The following is an 18,235-nucleotide window of genomic DNA, read 5'->3' as shown; positions in this document are numbered from 1 at the left end:
TGCCTTATAAGCCTCAACATTACATCCTTGCTGTTATATTCTAGTCCTCTCAAAAGGAATGCTAACATCACATTTGCCTTCCTTAGCATGTCATCCAAAAGCAAATGCTAAGCTTTGCACCTGCCTTATGTTGAAACTGAAGCACAACATATGCAAAGTTAAACTCCAGGGGCTTTTTTAAAAAAAAACCCTAAACTCCTTTCGTGAGACAATATCATTGTTCTTTAAAGCAAGCCTGCAGTTTCTGTTTGCTCATATGTACTCCATAGGTACAGTGTAATAATGCCTTTTAAACCACCAAAACTGCACATTATATCTTAGGAGCTCATTGATTTTTGACTCAGTATGATCGTTATAAATTATGACACCACTTACTTTTGGCACGCTTCTTTCTCAATGGCCACATTATATCAGTTGTGTCATAAAACACTCATTTCCCTTAGGGTTCACAAGTTCATGCGCTGTGATTCAAGGCACTAAAAATTGACTTTCAATGCCATATGTCAAAATGTCACTCCATATTGTTTTTTCCTTCTTTCCCATAACTTGGTTTCTTATTCTTCACCTTGTGTTTTTGTTTAACCCCAGCAAGGTGAAGTGGACTGCTGGCCTCTGCAGTGCCCAGAAGCTGATTGTGAATTCAGCATGGTCCTCGAGGGTGAATGCTGTCCACAGTGCATTGAGGATCCTTGCCAAGCCAGTAAAATCCGCAACGACATCACCAAGACTTGCATAGATGAGGTTAACTTCGTTCGCTTTACTGGATCATCGTGGATAAAGCATGGCACCGAATGTACCCTCTGCCAATGCAAGGTGAGTCATAGAGAAGTACAGCACAGAAACAAGCCCTTCAGCCCATTTAGTCCACTCCCAAACCACTAAAACTGCCTACTCCTACCGACTTGCTCCAGGACCATAGCCTTCCATACCCCTACCATTCATGTACCTATCCAAATTAGAAAGAGGCTGGGTGTTTGCTGAGATTAGCAATAGTGTTGAATCTGGAACAGCAATGTTTACTTAAAGAAAAGACAGGCATTTCCATGCAATAATATCTCCAGTTATGAACATTAGATTTACAGATTCTCATTCCAGTTTAAATCTTTCTTTCTGGTGGATGCCTTATACACCAATCACTCTTTGCAGGTTGTACTGAAGTGCCCATTATGCATTTCCTTCACCCTTTCCAATCTATTAAATTTCAATTAAAGAAAGGAGTTTCTGAGACCACACCCCCTTCCTCAATTGAGAGATGGTTGCAGTACCATTTTGAAACTTGTGATATCCCCAAAAGCTTAACAAGCAACAAATTGCTCTCAGTAGCCACTTTATCTCCTGTACCTAACAATACACCTATTGTTTTCTGCTCCTGTAGCCCATGCTCTTCGAGATTCAGCATGTTATGTGGTCAGAAAAGCTCTTCTCCACACTACTGTTGTAACATGCAGTCACTTGAGTTACTGTCACCTTCCTGGCAGCTTGAATTAGTCTGTCATTTTCCTCTGAACTCACATTAACAAGGCTTTTTCGCCCACAGAACTGCCATTCACTAAATTATGTTTTGGTTTTTCGCACCATTCTCTGTAAACCCTAGAGACTGTTGTGATCTAGAGACTCCAATCCCAGGAGGTCAGCAATTTCTGTGATACTCAAACCACCCCATCTGGCACCAACCATCATTCCACGGTCAAAGTCCCCAAGACAACATTTCTTCTCCATTCTGAACTGAACCTCTTGACCATGTCTGCATGCATTTATGCATTGAGTTGCTGCCACATGATTGGCTGATTAGATATTTGTAACCTATTACAGAGCTTTACGTTTGCCTATTCCTACAACCACACCTTCACAATCAGCCTTTGCCCTTAATACATTGCTAATATTATTAGTTCATTTAAAAAAGTCATCGGTCTCAAATGCTGATATAATTTATCTCTTCAGATATGCTGCCTTGCCATTTTTATTCTAGATTTCAAAGTTCAAAGTAAATTTATTAACAAAGTACATTATACATTACCATGTACGGGCCTGAGATTCACTTTCTTGTAGGCATACTCAATAACTCCAGTCAATAATAACCATAAATGAAATACCAGCCACTATGGTATTGTGCTTGGAACTTCACCATCCTGGTTAAGAAAACAGCAGAGCACAGAACTCTCGCAAACTACAATTTAGCTGTACACTGCAATCTATGATTAATGATATAGAAATACTGCTGAGCAGGCTGTAAATTATAGCTTGTTTCCTTATTACCATAGACACATTCATAACTATACTCTTCTTTAAAAAGGAAATGTACACAATGTTCTTAAAAAGGAAAGAATACTACAGTCAAAACCAATCTAGTTGTATCATGATGCGGGGTTGGGAGATGCGTACACTGAGGAAAACTCCTCTGCTTGCCATTGATTCGGTGTCATGAGATATTTTATGATTTAAGAGACCACCAGATGCCTCAATTTAAAGCTTATTCAAAGATTCAAAGTACATTTATTGACAAGGTATGTGTGCAGTATACAACCCTGAGGTTCGTCTTCCCACAGACAGCCATGAGACAAAGAAAACAATGGAACCCTTTCAAAGAACAATGTGCAGAAAAAAACCCCCAAATCATGCAAACTGGCAAAAGAAACAAGTGAAAAACAAAGAATATAAAACACCACAGTTCAGCCTTACGTTATCTGCAGGCTGCAGAGCCCGCCTGCTCTGATCAAAGTTGCACAAAATAGCAACAAATATAAGAAGGGACAAGAAACCAGAAACACATCACAACATAACGTGAAGCACAGAGTCCAGTCCACAAACCACGTCGATTAAATATGTCAGAAAGGAAAGACTGGAATCTGAATTCCAAATAAGAAATCTCAGAACACGTCTGCGGGTCCCTCTGTCTAAAAAGACAACATACTTTTTACAATGGTTCAATAGTTCAATTTAATATCAGAGAATATATACAGTTTACAACCTGAAATCATTATTCTCCACAAACATCTACAAAACAGAGGGGAATACCCCAAAGAATGAATGGCAAAAACCATTAGAACCACAAAGCTCCTCCTTCCCCAACCAGGCACAAGCAGCAGCAGAAACATCAACCCTCCCCCCTCACTCCACCAAAAACCATCAACTCTCCCCCTCACTCCACCAAAAAACATTAACCCTCCCCCCTCACTCCACCAAAAACATCAACCCTCCCCCTCACTCAACCGAAAAACATCAACCCTCCCCCCTCACTCCACCGAAAAACTTCAACCCTCCCCCCTCACTCCACCAAAAACCATCAATTCTCCCCCTCACTCCACCAAAAAACATCAACCCTCCCCCTTCACTCCACCAAAAAACATCAACCCTCCCCCTTCACTCCACCAAAAAACATCAACCCTCCCCCTTCACTCCACCAAAAAACATCAACCCTCCCCCTCACTCCACCAAAAAACATCAACCCTCCCCCTCACTCCACCAAAAAACATCAACCCTCCCCCTCACTCCACCAAAAAAACATCAACCCTCCCTCCTCACTCCACCGAAAAACATCAACCCTCCCCCTCACTCAACCGAAAAACATCAACCCTCCCCCCTCACTCCACCGAAAAACTTCAACCCTCCCCCCCTCACTCCACCGAAAAACATCAACCCTCCCCCCTCACTCCACCGAAAAACATCAACCCTCCCCCCTCACTCCACCGAAAAACATCAACCCTCCCCCCTCACTCCACCGAAAAACATCAACCCTCCCCCTCACTCCACCGAAAAACATCAACCCTCCCCCCTCACTCCACCGAAAAACATCAACCCTCCCCCCTCACTCCACCGAAAAACATCAACCCTCCCCCCTCACTCCACCGAAAAACATCAACCCTCCCCCCTCACTCCACCAAAAACATCAACCCTCCCCCTCACTCCACCAAAAACCATCAATTCTCCCCCTCACTCAACCAAAAACCATCAATTCTCCCCCTCACTCAACCAAAAACCATCGCTCCCCCTCACTCCACCAAAAACATCAACCCTCCCCCTCACTCCACCAAAAACCATCAATTCTCCCCCTCACTCCACCAAAAACATTAACCCTCCCCCTCACTCCACCAAAAACATCAACCCTCCCCCTCACTCCACCAAAAACATCAACCCTCCCCCTCACTCCACCAAAAACATCAACCCTCCCCCTCACTCCACCAAAAACATCAACCCTCCCCCTCACTCCACCAAAAACATCAACCCTCCCCCTCACTCCACCAAAAAACATCAACCCTCCCCCTCACTCCACCAAAAAACATCAACCCTCCCCCTCACTCCACCAAAAAACATCAACCCTCCCTCCTCACTCCACCAAAAAACATCAACCCTCCCCCTCACTCAACCAAAAAACATCAACCCTCCCCCTCACTCAACCAAAAAACATCAACCCTCCCCCTCACTCAACCAAAAACCATCAATTCTCCCCCTCACTCCACCAAAAACATCAACCCTCCCCCTCACTCCACCAAAAACATCAACCCTCCCCCTCACTCCACCAAAAACATCAACCCTCCCCCTCACTCCACCAAAAAACATCAACCCTCCCCCTCACTCCACCAAAAAACATCAACCCTCCCCCTCACTCCACCAAAAAACATCAACCCTCCCCCTCACTCAACCAAAAAACATCAACCCTCCCCCTCACTCAACCAAAAAACATCAACCCTCCCCCTCACTCAACCAAAAAACATCAACCCTCCCCCTCACTCAACCAAAAAACATCAACCCTCCCCCTCACTCAACCAAAAAACATCAACCCTCCCCCTCACTCAACCAAAAACCATCAACTCTCCCCCTCACTCCACCAAAAAACATCAACCCTCCCCCTTCACTCCACCAAAAAACATCAACCCTCCCCCTTCACTCCACCAAAAAACATCAACCCTCCCCCTTCACTCCACCAAAAAACATCAACCCTCCCCCTTCACTCCACCAAAAAACATCAACCCTCCCCCTTCACTCCACCAAAAAACATCAACCCTCCCCCTTCACTCCACCAAAAAACATCAACCCTCCCCCTTCACTCCACCAAAAAACATCAACCCTTCCTCCTCACTCCACCAAAAACCATCAACCCTCCCCCTCACTCAACCAAAAACCATCAACCCTCCCTCCTCACTCCACCAAAAAGCATCAACCCCAATACCCAGTATCAAAGCCCCTAAAGAGACCAAGATGTAGAGTCCATCAAAAACTATTGTCCATCCCAACACTTCAACGTCTCAGGCAGGCGCTCTCTCTCTCACTAGCGAGGGAGAGAGGGATATCAGACGAGGAGGATATCAGAGGGATAACAGACGAGGAGGAGACTAACAGCTCACTATTTCAATGTTACAATCTGCAGCGTCACTTATTTAAATGGAAAATGCTAAACCAAATGGAAAACTCTTAGATTGTTCATTTATTCATTTTTGAGGCAGGTTAAAATGATATGAAATTCTCAACTCCACTTGTTATACAGATGCTATAAAGTTTTCTTGTAATCCTTTCCACCATAAATCAAAGCTTGTATTCTATCTGATACATGTAAGGTGAAAGTATTTTAATTTTTTTAACGTGCCAAGTTGTACCTGCAGAATAATGGTTAGTGAGTAATAATTATCATGTAGACTTCTTTGAGGTTGGGGTTCAAATGACTTCACACACTGTAATTCATCACTGTCTCTTGGACATGAAACAGACTCCAAATTAACTATAATATGTAAATTCTTTTTCACAATATATAGTGCCAAGTGTATTGAGGCTGTGATCAGGGCCATCCATTTCTTGCCTCTAACAGGTTACAGTACAGAATACCATCAACTAAATAACTAATTATGTAACCATAGCCACTTCTGTGAATGAGGTTATTCATGATTAGAAAATAACTTAGGTATTTAGTTTAAAAAGTCTCTAACACATTTTTAAGATACCCTTTCCCCAGTGTTATGAAATTCATGAACTTTTCTGCCATGGTTCCCTAACGTAATTCCCAGATATCTATATCAGTCCCATTTAGATTGGAGTATAGCTTGGGTTTAGACCATAAAACCACAAGATTTGAAAGAGAATTAGACCATTTGGTCCACTGATTTTTCTCTGCTATTTCATCATGGCTGATCCATTTTCCATCTGAGCTCCAATCTCCCATGTTCTCCCTGTATCCTTTCATGCCATGACTAATCAAGACTATCGACCTCTGCCTTAAATATACCCAATAATTTGGCCTCTACAGCCACCTGTGGCAATGAATTTCACAGATCACCACTCTCTGGCTAAAGAAATTCCTCCTCAACTCTGTTCTAAATGGATGCCCCTCTATTCTGGTCTTAGTCTGCTCCACCATAGAGAACGTTTTTCACACATCCACTCTATTGAGGGCTTTCAACATTTAATAGGTCTCAATAAGGTCACTCCTCATTCTTCTGAATTTGAGTGGTTTTGTAGATTTGTAGGGTACAATTGATTGTTTAGGTTATGTAGACAAGCTAGTTATGAACATGAGCATAAGGCATAATACTGCTTAACTACTACACTTGTGTTGTTAATAATAAATGAATAGATTTATCTTGTAATTTAATATTAGTATTTTTTTAAATGATACCTGAATTTCCTTTAGAATAACGTGGATCCAGACATTAAAGCATAAATTTAACCAAGTCACTGCATCATTTATGATATCTTACTGTACATTATGAATCATCTGTATAAACAACAGAAAGTTCTGTGGTCAAAGTAATTGAGTTTATCAAATAAAAGTTTAAATTAACTAGGAATGGAAAAAAAAATAAATGCAGCAACACATACAAAATGCTGGAAGAATTCAGCAGGCCAGGCAGCATCTCGGAAAAGAGAGTACAGTCGACATTTCAGTCTGAAACCCTTTAGCAGGTCCTGTACTCTTTTCCTAGATGCTGCCTGGCCTGCTGAGTTCCTCCAGCATTTTGTGTGTATTGCTCAGATTTCCAGCATCTGCAGATTTTCACTGAGTGTGGAAATGAATAGTCACCCATAAATAGTTCAAAGCAAATTTTGTTATCAAAGTACATACATGTCACCATCTAGAACCCCGAGATTGATTTTCCTGTGGGTATACTCAGCAAATCTATAGAAAAATAACCATAACAGAATCAAGGAAAGACCACCCAACTAGGGCTTTCAACCAGAGTGCAGAAGGCAACAACCTGTCCAAATACAAAAAGCAGAAACAATAATAATAAATAAATAGCAAAAAATATTGAGAACATGAGGTGGAGAGCCCTTGAAAGTAAATCCATAGGTTGTGGGAACATTTCAATGATGGGGCAAATGAAGTTGAGTGAAGTTATCCCTTTTGATTAAAGAGCCTGATGGTTGAGGGGTAATAACTGTTTCTGAACCTGGTGATGTGAGTCCTGAGGCCCCTGTACCTTCTTCCTGATGACAACAGTGAGAAGAGGGCATGTCCTGGGTGGTGGGCATCTCATTCCAGCAGCATCCTATTTTATCCTGTTTTATCTTATTCAGAGAGAATGGTTAAATATCTGATTTGCAGGTGTAGGACAAAGGAGGGGTTAGGTCTGCCAAAAGCCCTAATGGAATATTACAATTTTCCAGTGGGAAAGGGCAGCACAGTGGCACAGACAGCAGAACTGCCGCCTTACAGTTACAGTGGTATTAAGTTCAGTCTTGACCTCCATTGCTGTCTGTGTGGAGTTTGTATGCTTTCCCTTCGACACATGAGTTTCCCCCAAATTCTCTGGATTCCTTCCAAAGATGTGCAGATTTGTAGTTCAATTAGCCACTATAAATTGCCCAGAGACGGTGAGTCATAGATTCTGGGGAAAATTGATGGAAATGTGGAAAGGATAATAGGATTATTGGGAAAGGGTCATCGTGAGTCAAACACACTGATTCCGTTCCGTATAACTCCATGTTTCTATGGAATTATCATTCTTGGGGGGAATACCAAGCTGAATAACTAAGACTCGTGCCTCAGTTGCCATTAGGGTTCCAACAGAAGTTGCTCTGACTTTGTGGCTAGCAAAATAAGTGAGTGGAGTCTGTGATAAAGCAGCTTCTTCTTCTTTTGCCCGTTCAGCCACTGCCATTTAGGACAGCAATGAAATTCCTCCATCTCTGACAGCGTTCATGGCTTCCTTCATCATTCAGTAACTATAAAGCAGTTACATACAATTTACAGAAAGAATGGCCCTGGCTGTTTACTATGCACGGATATAGGTACCCCACACCAGACTAGGGAGAAAGAGAGCTTAAAAATAAATCATATGCAGGATGCAGGATGTGGACATCACAGAGGTTCGCTTTTATTGCTAATTCCCAAGTGTCCTTTGAAACTGAGTGGTGAACTGTCTGGAATTTTTGCCTTTCAAACCTCTGGTATGTTTTTAAAATGCTAATGGGTGGGGGGCGCTAATGGGTTGGGGATTCCAGGATTTTGAACAAGTAGTGATAAAAGTATAGTTCGAGGTGTGGAACTTGAATGAATCTTGGAAGTGCTGGTTACCCTGATCTTAATATAAATTAATGTAATCCCCTAAAGCACTAGCAACAGAAACCTACACTGAGTTAAACTTTGGTAAGGAAATCTTGCTACATTAACAAATTAGATGTTGCATATTTAGCAATAAAATTGGGTGGATTTAATGGGAGGTTGCACATAGTTCAATGTGTGACTGCAGGCATTCCCTTGTCTAAATGCCAGCATGTTTTGGATTTCCAAGCATGCATGTGCCATGAAGAAGGTCTAAACTTGCACACAATTGTTTACTGACAATTCTGTTAGTGTGCTCTGACCCCCTGATCTCCTTGCAGAGCACAAAGTTAGGGCTGCTCCCTGTTATTTAGTGCAGACTCACACCAAGAGAAGCCTCACAAAGTAAGTTCATCTCCATTGATTTTAAGGCAGGAGAATAGCTGCAAGGGATTGTAGTGTTTCTATATTTTTATATCTCTTTCTTTGAATGATTTAAAATGTTTTAAGTCTGTGTTTTCTAACTTTTTTGCATTTTATTCAAAGTTCAAAATAAATTATCAAAGTACTTACAGAACCTATAAAAATATTCAACCCCACCCTGAGGTTTTCATGTTTTATTGTTTTACAACATTGAATTGGAGTGTATTTAATTTGGCTTTTTTGGCACTGATCAACAGAAAAAGGCTCTCATGTCAAAATAAAAACAGATCACTACAAAGTGATCTACATCAATTACAAATATAAAACACTAAATTATAGATTGCATAAATATTCACCCCCTTTAATATGACACACCAAATCATCAATGGTGCAGCGAATTGCTTTTAGAAGTCACATATTGTCTAAATGGAGATCATCTCCACATTTTCACATGGAAAGTCAAGGAGTTCCAATTGATTGTAGCAAAAATACACCTGTACCTGGAAGGTCCAACTGCTGGTGAGTCAGTATCCTGGAAAAAGAACACTCCAAGCAACTCTATGAAAAGGTTTTGGAAAAGCACAAGTCGGAAGATGGAGACAAGAAAACTTCCAAGTCACTAAATATCCCTTGGAGTACAGTTACGTCAATCATCAAGAAATGGAAAGAAGATGACATGGCTATAAATTTGCCTAGAGCAGTCCATCCTCAAAAACTGAGAAACCAGGCAGAAGAGGACTGGTGAGGGAGGCCACCAAGAGACCTATGACAACTCTAGAGGAGTTGCAAGCTTCAGTGGCCGAGATGGGAGAGACTGCACATATAAAAATTGTTGCCCGGGTGCTTCACCAGTCACAGCTTTATGGGAGAGTGGCAAAGAGAAAGCCACTGTTGAAAAAAAACTCTCATGAAATTTCAGCTAGAGTTTGCCAGAAGGCAAATGGGAGATCCTGAAGTCAGCTGGAAGAAGGTTCTATGGTTTGATAAAACCAAAATTGAGCTTTTGGCCATCAGATGATAAGCTATGTTAGGCATAAGCCAAAACACTGCACATCATCAAAAACACACCATCCCTACTGTGAAGCGTGGTGGTGGCTGCATCATGCTGTGGGGATACTTCACTGCAGCAGGCCCTGGAAGGCTTGTGAAGGTAGAGGGTAACATGAATGCAGCAAAATACAGGGAAATCCTGGAGGAAAACCTGATGCAGTCTGCAAGAGAAATGCAACTTGGGAGATTTGTTTACCAGCAAGACAATGACCCCAAGCATAAAGCCAAAGCTACACAAGAATGACAAAATATCCTTGCGGTCAAGTCAGAGTCCAGACCTCAATCCGATTGGGAATTTGTGGCTGCACTTGAAAAGGCCTGTTCACTCAGAATCCCCCTGCAAACTAACAGAGATTGAGCAGTTTTTAAAGAAGACAATAGATAATAGACAATAGGTGCAGAAGTAGACCATTCAGCCCCTCGAGTCTGCACCGCCATTCTGAGATCATGGCTGATCATTCACTATCAATACCCAGTCCCTGCCTTGTCCCCATATCCCTTGATTCCCCTATCCATCAGATATCTATCTAGCTCCTTCTTGAAAGCATCCAGAGAATTGGCCTCCACCGTCTTCTGAGGCAGTGCATTCCACACCTCCACAACTCTCTGGGAGAAGAAGCTCTTCCTCAGCTTTGTTTTAAATAACTGACCTCTTATTCTCAATCCATGCCCTCTGGTACTGGACTCTCCCAACATCTGGAACATATTTCCTGCCTCAATCCTATCAAATCCTTTAATTATCTTAAACGTTTCAATCAGATCCCCTCTCAATCTCCTCAATTCCAGCATGTACAAGCCCAATCTCTCCAATCTCTCTGCGTAAGACAGCCCTGCCATCCCAGGAATCAACCTAGTGAATCTACGCTGCACTTCCTCAATTGCCAGAATGTCCTTCCTTAAACCTGGAGACCAAAACTGTACACAATATTCCAGGTGTGGTCTCACAAATGCAAAAGGACATCCTTGCTCTTGTACTCAATTCCCCTTGTAACAAAGGCCAACATTCCATTTGCCCTCTTCACTGCCTGTTGCACTTGCTCATTCACCTTCATTGACTGGTGAACTAGGACTCCTAGGTCTCTTTGTATTTCTCCCTTACCTAACTCTACACCGTTCAGACAATACTCTGCCCTCTTGTTCCTGCTTCCAAAGTGGATAACTTCACATTTATTCACATTGAATGACATCTGCCAAGTATCTGCCCACTCACTCAGCCTATCCAAGTCTCCCTGTATTCTCCTAACGTCCTCTTCGCATGTCACACTGCCACCCAGTTTAGTATCGTCAGCAAACTTGCTGATACAGTTTTCAATGCCCTCATCTAAATCATTGACATAAATCGTAAAGAGCTGTGGTCCCAATACAGAGCCCTGTGGTACCCCACTAGTCACCTCCAGCCAGTCTGAGAAACACCCATTCACTGCTACCCTTTGCTTTCTATCTGCCAACCAGTTTTCTATCCATGTTGAAACCCTGCCCCCAATGCCATGAGCTCTGATTTTACTCACCAATCTCCTATGTGGCACCTTATCGAATGCCTTCTGAAAATCTAGGTACACAACATCCACTGGCTTACCCTCGTCTAACATCCTTGTTACACCCTCAAAAAACTCCAACAGATTAGTCAAGCATGATTTGCCCTTGGTAAATCCATGCTGGCTCGGCCTAATCCTATTTCTGCCATCAAGATGTGCCACTATTTCGTCCTTAATAATGGACTCAAGCATCTTCCCCACGACTGACGTTAGGCTAACAGGGCGATAGTTCTCCGTTTTCTCCATCCCTCCCTTCTTGAAAAGTGGGATAACATTAGCCACTCTCCAATCTTCAGGAACTGATCCTGAATCTAAGGAACATTGGAAAATGATTACCAATGCATCCGCAATTTCCTGAGCCATCTCTTTTAGAACCCTCGGATGCAGACCATCTGGACCCGGGGATTTATTAGCCTTCAGTCCTACCAGTCTACTCATCACAGTTTCTTTCCTAATGTCAATCTGTCTCAATTCCTCTGATATCTTATGACCCTGGCCCATCCATACATCTGGGAGTTTGCTTGTGTCCTCCCTGGTGAAGACAGATCTAAAGTATGCATTAAATTCTGTTGCCATTTCCCTGTTTCCCATAACAATTTCTCCCAATTCATTCTTCAAGGGGCCAACATTGTTCTTAACTATCTTCTTTCTCTTCACAGAGCTAAAAAAGCTTTTGCTATCCCCTTTTATATTCCTGGCTAGACTGAGCTCATACCTGATTTTTTTCTCTCCGTATTGCTTTTTTAGTTAAGATCTGCTGTTCCTTAAAACTTTCCCAATCATCTGTATTCCCACTCATCTTAGCCCTGTCATACTTCTTTTTCTTTAATGCTATACAATCTCTGACTTCCTTTGTCAACTACTGTGGCCCCTTCCCCCTCTTTGAATCCTTCCTTCTCATTGGAATGAACTGCTTTTGCATCTTTTGTATTATCCCCAAGAATATCTGCTACTGCTGATCCACTGTCTTTCCTGCCAGGGCATCCGCCCATTTAACTTTGGCCAGCTCTTCCCTCATGGCTCCGTAGTCTCCTTTATTTAATTGCAACACTGACACCTCTGATCTGCCCTTATCCCTCTCAAATTGTAGATAAAAACTTATCATGTTATGATCACTACTTCCTAATGGCTCCTTTACTTCAAGATCACTTATCAATTCCTGTTCATTGCACATCACCAAGTCCAAAATAGCCTCGTTCCTGGTTGGCTCAAGCACAAGCTGTTCCAAAAATACATCCCTTAGACACTCCACAAACTCCCTATCCTGGGGTCCAGCACCTGCCTGATTCTCCCAGTCCACCTGCATGTTGAAATCTCCCATAACGACTGCATTACCTTTAGCACATGCCAATGTTAACTCCCTAATCAACTTGTACCCAATATCCACGCTACTGTTTGGGGGCCTGAACACAACACCCATTAGGGTCTTTTTACCCTTAATGTTCCTCAGCTCAATCCACACAGACTCTACTTCCCCTGTTCCCAAGTCACCTCTTGCTAAGGACTGAATCTCATTCCTCACCAACAGGGCCACCCCACCCCCTCTTCCCATATTTCTGTCTCTACGATAGCACGTATACCCTGGTACACTCAATTCCCAGGCCTGATCCCCTTGCAGCCATGTCTCCGTTATCCCAACAATATCGTAGTTCCCCATTTTCATCTGAGCTTCAAGCTCATCTGTCTTATTTCTGACACTACGCGCATTCAAGTATAGAATTCTTAGCCCATTCCTCCTCTCTTTGCTTAAAACACTGTCTACTGTACCTAACCCAGCTCCTTGAACTTCCATCGGGCTAATTGCACCCTGAATTTTGATGACCTTCTCAAGATCACCCAAACCTTCTATACATTTAACCCCATGCTCCTTCTGACCAACCCTCTGGATCTGGATCCCTGCCCCCTGCACATCTAGTTTAAACCCCCCCCCCGAGTAGCACTGGCAAACACTCCTGCAAGAATGTTAGTACCCCTCCGGTTCAGATGTAGACCGTCCCTTCAAAACAGATCCCAATGTCCCTGGAACAAAGACCAATTATCCAAAAACCTGAACCCTTCCTTCCTGCACCATGCTCTCAGCCTCGTATTAATGTGCATAATCATTCTATTCTTCGCCTCACTCGCACGTGGCACAGGTAGCAATCCCAAGATTGTCACCTTGGAGGTCCTGCCTTTCAGCTTCACTCCTAACTCCCTGAACTCTCTAAGCAGGACCCCCTCACTCACCTTACCTACATCATTGGTCCCTACATGGACCACTACATCTGGGTTCATGCCCTCGTTCTCAAGAATAGCCTGCACCCGATCTGAGATGTCCCGGACCCTGGCACCAGGGTGGCAACATACCATCCGAGACTCCCGATCTGCCCCACAAAATCTCCTATCTGCCCCCCTGACTATAGAATCCCCTAAAACTATCGCTCTCTTCTCTTCCCTCCTCTCCTTTCTAGTTGAGGGTTCAACCTCTGTGCCAGAGGCAGGACCACTACAACTCATTCCTGGTAGGTCATCCCCATCAACAATATCCAGTACGGTATACTTATTGTTAATGGGAATGGCCGCAGGGGTGCTCTGCTCTCTCTCCCTGCTCCCCCTGCCTCTCTGGACCGTCACCCATCTGCCTACTTCTTGGTTTTTTGGTGTGACTACCTCCTGATAACTCCTATCTATCTCTGCCTCTGCCTCCCGAATGATCCGTAGTTCATCCAGCTCCTGCTCCAACTCCCTAACTCGGGCTGATAGGAGCTGCAGCTGGACGCACCTCTTGCAGGTGTGGTCATCAGGGACAACTGTGTTGACCCTGACCTCCCACATACTGCATACGGAGCACACCACTGCTCTGACTGTCTCCCCCGTCCCTGAACTGATTAATAGAATGTCTAAAAAGCGACCTTACCTTCTTCCCCTCAGCGAGCAATCACACAGGCTTACCGAAGTCCCCTTACGCCGAAGCCCACTTAGCCAAAGCCCAGGACTCTGCTTCCATGGACTCCAACTTAGCCAAAGCCCAGGACTCTGCTTCCACGGACTCCAACTTAGCCAAGGCCCAGGACTCTGCTTCCACGGACTCCAACTTAGCCAAAGCCCAGGACTCTGCTTCCACGGACTCCAACTTAGCCAAGGCCCAGGACTCTGCTTCCACGGACTCCACTTAGCCAAGGCCCAGGACTCTGCTTCCACGGACTCCACTTAGCCAAGGCCCAGGACTGCTTCCACGGACTCCACTTAGCCAAAGCCCAGGACTCTGCTTCCACGGACTCCACTTAGCCAAGGCCCAGGACTCTGCTTCCACGGACTCCACTTAGCCAAGGCCCAGGACTCTGCTTCCACGGACTCCACTTAGCCAAAGCCCAGGACTCTGCTTCCACGGACTCCACTTAGCCAAAGCCCAGGACTCTGCTTCCACGGACTCCACTTAGCCAAAGCCCAGGACTCTGCTTCCACGGACTCCACTTAGCCAAGGCCCAGGACTCTGCTTCCACGGACTCCACTTAGCCAAAGCCCAGGACTCTGCTTCCACGGACTCCACTTAGCCAAAGCCCAGGACTCTGCTTCCACGGACTCCACTTAGCCAAAGCCCAGGACTCTGCTTCCACGGACTCCGCTGCCCGCTCTGAAAAGAAGTCCTGCCTTTTAAAGTGCCCGCTCGACGCTGACGTCACTCGCGCCTGCGCAGTTCCCCCTCCTCCACAGGTATTGACCAGGTAGGCTTAAATCCTACCTACTCGGTCGAATTCTCTGAGCTCCCAGCTGAATCACAAGCTGTAACTTGCTCCCGATTCAAATGACCACTCTGAAAAGAAGTCCTGCCTTTTAAAGTGCGCGCTCGACGCTGACGTCAAATGGGGAAAATTGCAGTCTCTGGATGTGCAAAGCTGATAGAGACCTATCCACACAGACTCAAGGCTGTAATTGCTGCCAAAGGTGTATCAACTAAATACCGACTTGAAGAGGGTGAAAACTTAACGCAATCAATTATTTTGTGTTTTATTTTTGTAATTAACTTAGATCACTTTGTAGAGATTTGGTTTCACTTCGACTCAAAAGAGTCTTTTTTCTGTGATCAGTGTCAAAACTGCCAAATTAAATCCATTGTGGTTCAATATTGTAAAACAATAAAACATGGAAACTTCGGGGGGGGGGGGGTGAATACTTTTTATAGGCACTGTTTATGTTACTATATACAACCCTGAGATTCATTTTCCTGTGAGCATATTCAGAAAATCTATAGAATAGTAACTATAATAGGATCAATGAAAGATTGGGGTAAGTGAGTGTAATTATCCCCTTGTATTCAAGAGCCTGATGATTGAGGGGTAGTAACTGTTCTTAAACTGGTTAGTCCTGAGGCAGCTGTACCTTCTACCTGTTGGCAGCAGCGAGTAAAGAGCCTGGCCTGGTTGATGGGGATCTCTGATGATAGATGCTGCTTTCCTACGACAGTGTTTCATGTAGATATACTGAATAGTTGAGAGGCCTTTACCTGTGATGTAATGGCCTGAATCCACCACCTTTTATAAGATTTTCCATAAAAGGCATTAATAGTTTGATTAGTTCTTAATAATTTGGGGATTCATTTGATTGATTCTGAATGCCAGCAAATTTTTGACAATTTTGGCAGGAAAATTAAGCAAGGAGGTGGTTTAACCGAGACTAAATTTTTCAGCTTCCATCTCTTCCAGCATGGACACATTTGCCAGTGGGACACTCTGTTGTAATGCCCCCCTGAGTAAGGACCAGGTCAGATTCTCTGCTGGGTGATGTTATTAAGAGTTGTTAGAGCTCGCTGCCTGCAAACTCCCGGTCAATGTATCCATAACATTGACATGAATTATCACATGGTTGTAATGCGAACAGGGTCACTAGACAGATGCACTTGGAGGATGGGGCCTCACAACCGAATATTACGTGACATTTAGGACCATCCTATAGTTACAATGTATCTACAATGCTTCCTTTGAACCAGTTTTCGCACACCTCTTTCTTGATATCCTTACTCCAAACACCCAAAATGAATGCTAATCAGCATTGCCTGGTTTGCAATCAACTCCAGTGCACAGCTCCAGGTAAACTATTGTTCAGGGCTGCATTTTAAATTCTTTTTAAATCTTTTTATTAGTTTTAAACAAACACAAATGAAACATGAATACCAAGTGTTTGAGAGTACATAATTAATAGTTTAAATAGACATTCAGATATATAATAATAAAAATATATAACCTCTCAAACTCAGAACATTAATGAACAAAGAAGTAAAAAGAAAAAAAGAAAGACCCCAAAAAAAAAGAGAGAAAAAAAAACAAAAAAACACACTAACCAACATGGGCCATTGAATAATATTAAGTACATATACAGTAGTGCCAATAACTCCGAACCTCCATCCAAATAATAAAGGATAATATAAGTAAGGTTTAGGAAAAGACAATTCAACTCATGTGAAAATGTTGAATAAATGGTCTCCAAGTTTCTTCAAATTTAACTGAAGGATCAAAAACCACACTTCTAATTTTTTCTAAACTCAAACAAGAAATAGTTTGAGAAAACCACTGAAATACAGTTGGAGGATTAATTTCTTTCCAATTCAATAAAATAGATCTTCCTGCCATTAATGTAACAAATGCAATCATTCGTTGAGATGAAGCGGATAAACGGTTATTATCCGTCATTGGTAAACCGAAAATTGCAGTAAGAGGATGCGGTTGGAAATTAATATTTAAAACTCTTGAAATTTAAATTCAATCTACAATCCACATTCATGTCTGAAGACTGGTTGCTGGTGAAGTAAATATTTGCTATATACCCTAACTCTAGAACGGGCCCTGATGACATGGCAGTCATGTTTTGCAGCGTGCAATTTACTCACTTTCTCTGTCTGGTTCTTTTGCTTTCCCTCAGAATGGTCACGTCTGCTGTTCGGTGGATCCTCAGTGCCTTCAGCAACTCTGAGCCGAAAAGTACCACGTATAGCGTGGATTTCCTGTTTAATCCGCAGGACGAGAGTTATTATCAAAACGAAGCTCTTGTCAAAAACAAGAACAACTTTCCTATTAGAAAACAACTTTATACCAAATACAGGTTTACACCCATCCGAAACTGGAACTATTACTTTAAGTGGAAATCCCATTGTATAGCGAGGACTGAGAGTCATGTGGCCACGTGACAACTAACAAAAAATACATTTGAAAGCATAAGTTGTCAGATTGTATGTGAAAGAAACATTTTAACAGCAAATTTAGAAAGAATGTGTGTATAAGCATGACTAGAGAGCAAGAGTTTTAACACAGAAAAAGTCATGTGATGTATTTTTTCCATTGTTTGAATTGTTGTTTCCCAGTTCCAATGACTGCTGATTTGCTTGTCTTAGTACAAATTCTCAAACTTAAATTAAAAAGTTTTCATTCAATTTCAAAAATTTCTGACTTGTGATTGTTAATTTAAAGTCATTTTGCTTCATGGATTTTTAACAGCATGTGCAAATTAAATAAGAATGATACAAAAACGGAAGGCAGTGATTAGATTCCGATTTAGATTCAGCTTCCTTTTATATCAGAGAATGTACAGTATACAACTTGAAATTCATACTCTTCACAGACATCAATGAAATGAATGATAGAACATCAATGCCCTGAAATTCCCCTCCCCCACCCTTCACAGAAACAGCAGCAAAAGCGTCAAACCCCACCTCCCCCCAGAAGCAGCTCCGACCCACCCTTCACCATGCAGGCAACAGCAGAGAGATCTTGATCCAGAGTCC

The 18,235-nt window shown here is 42.9% G+C and overlaps 1 protein-coding gene across 1 annotated transcript in view; it reads left to right on the top strand.

Moving 5' to 3' along the window:
• The window catches only part of LOC132398695 (protein kinase C-binding protein NELL2-like), a 305,511-nt gene extending 287,618 nt beyond the window's left edge, over positions 1–17,893 (top strand). The window contains exons 19-20 of the mRNA XM_059978482.1: positions 589–813; positions 17,377–17,893. Of these exons, the coding sequence (XP_059834465.1) occupies positions 589–813; positions 17,377–17,427 (276 nt within the window). The 3' untranslated portion in view covers positions 17,428–17,893. The remainder of the gene's footprint in view (positions 1–588; positions 814–17,376) is intronic.
• Positions 17,894–18,235: the final 342 nt, after the last annotated feature.

The sequence above is a fragment of the Hypanus sabinus genome, chromosome 8 (genome assembly GCF_030144855.1).
Source record: "Hypanus sabinus isolate sHypSab1 chromosome 8, sHypSab1.hap1, whole genome shotgun sequence".
Taxonomy (NCBI): Eukaryota; Metazoa; Chordata; class Chondrichthyes; order Myliobatiformes; family Dasyatidae; genus Hypanus; species Hypanus sabinus.
Note: the sequence above shows the minus strand (reverse complement) of the source record. Positions and strands in the feature narration are given on the sequence as shown.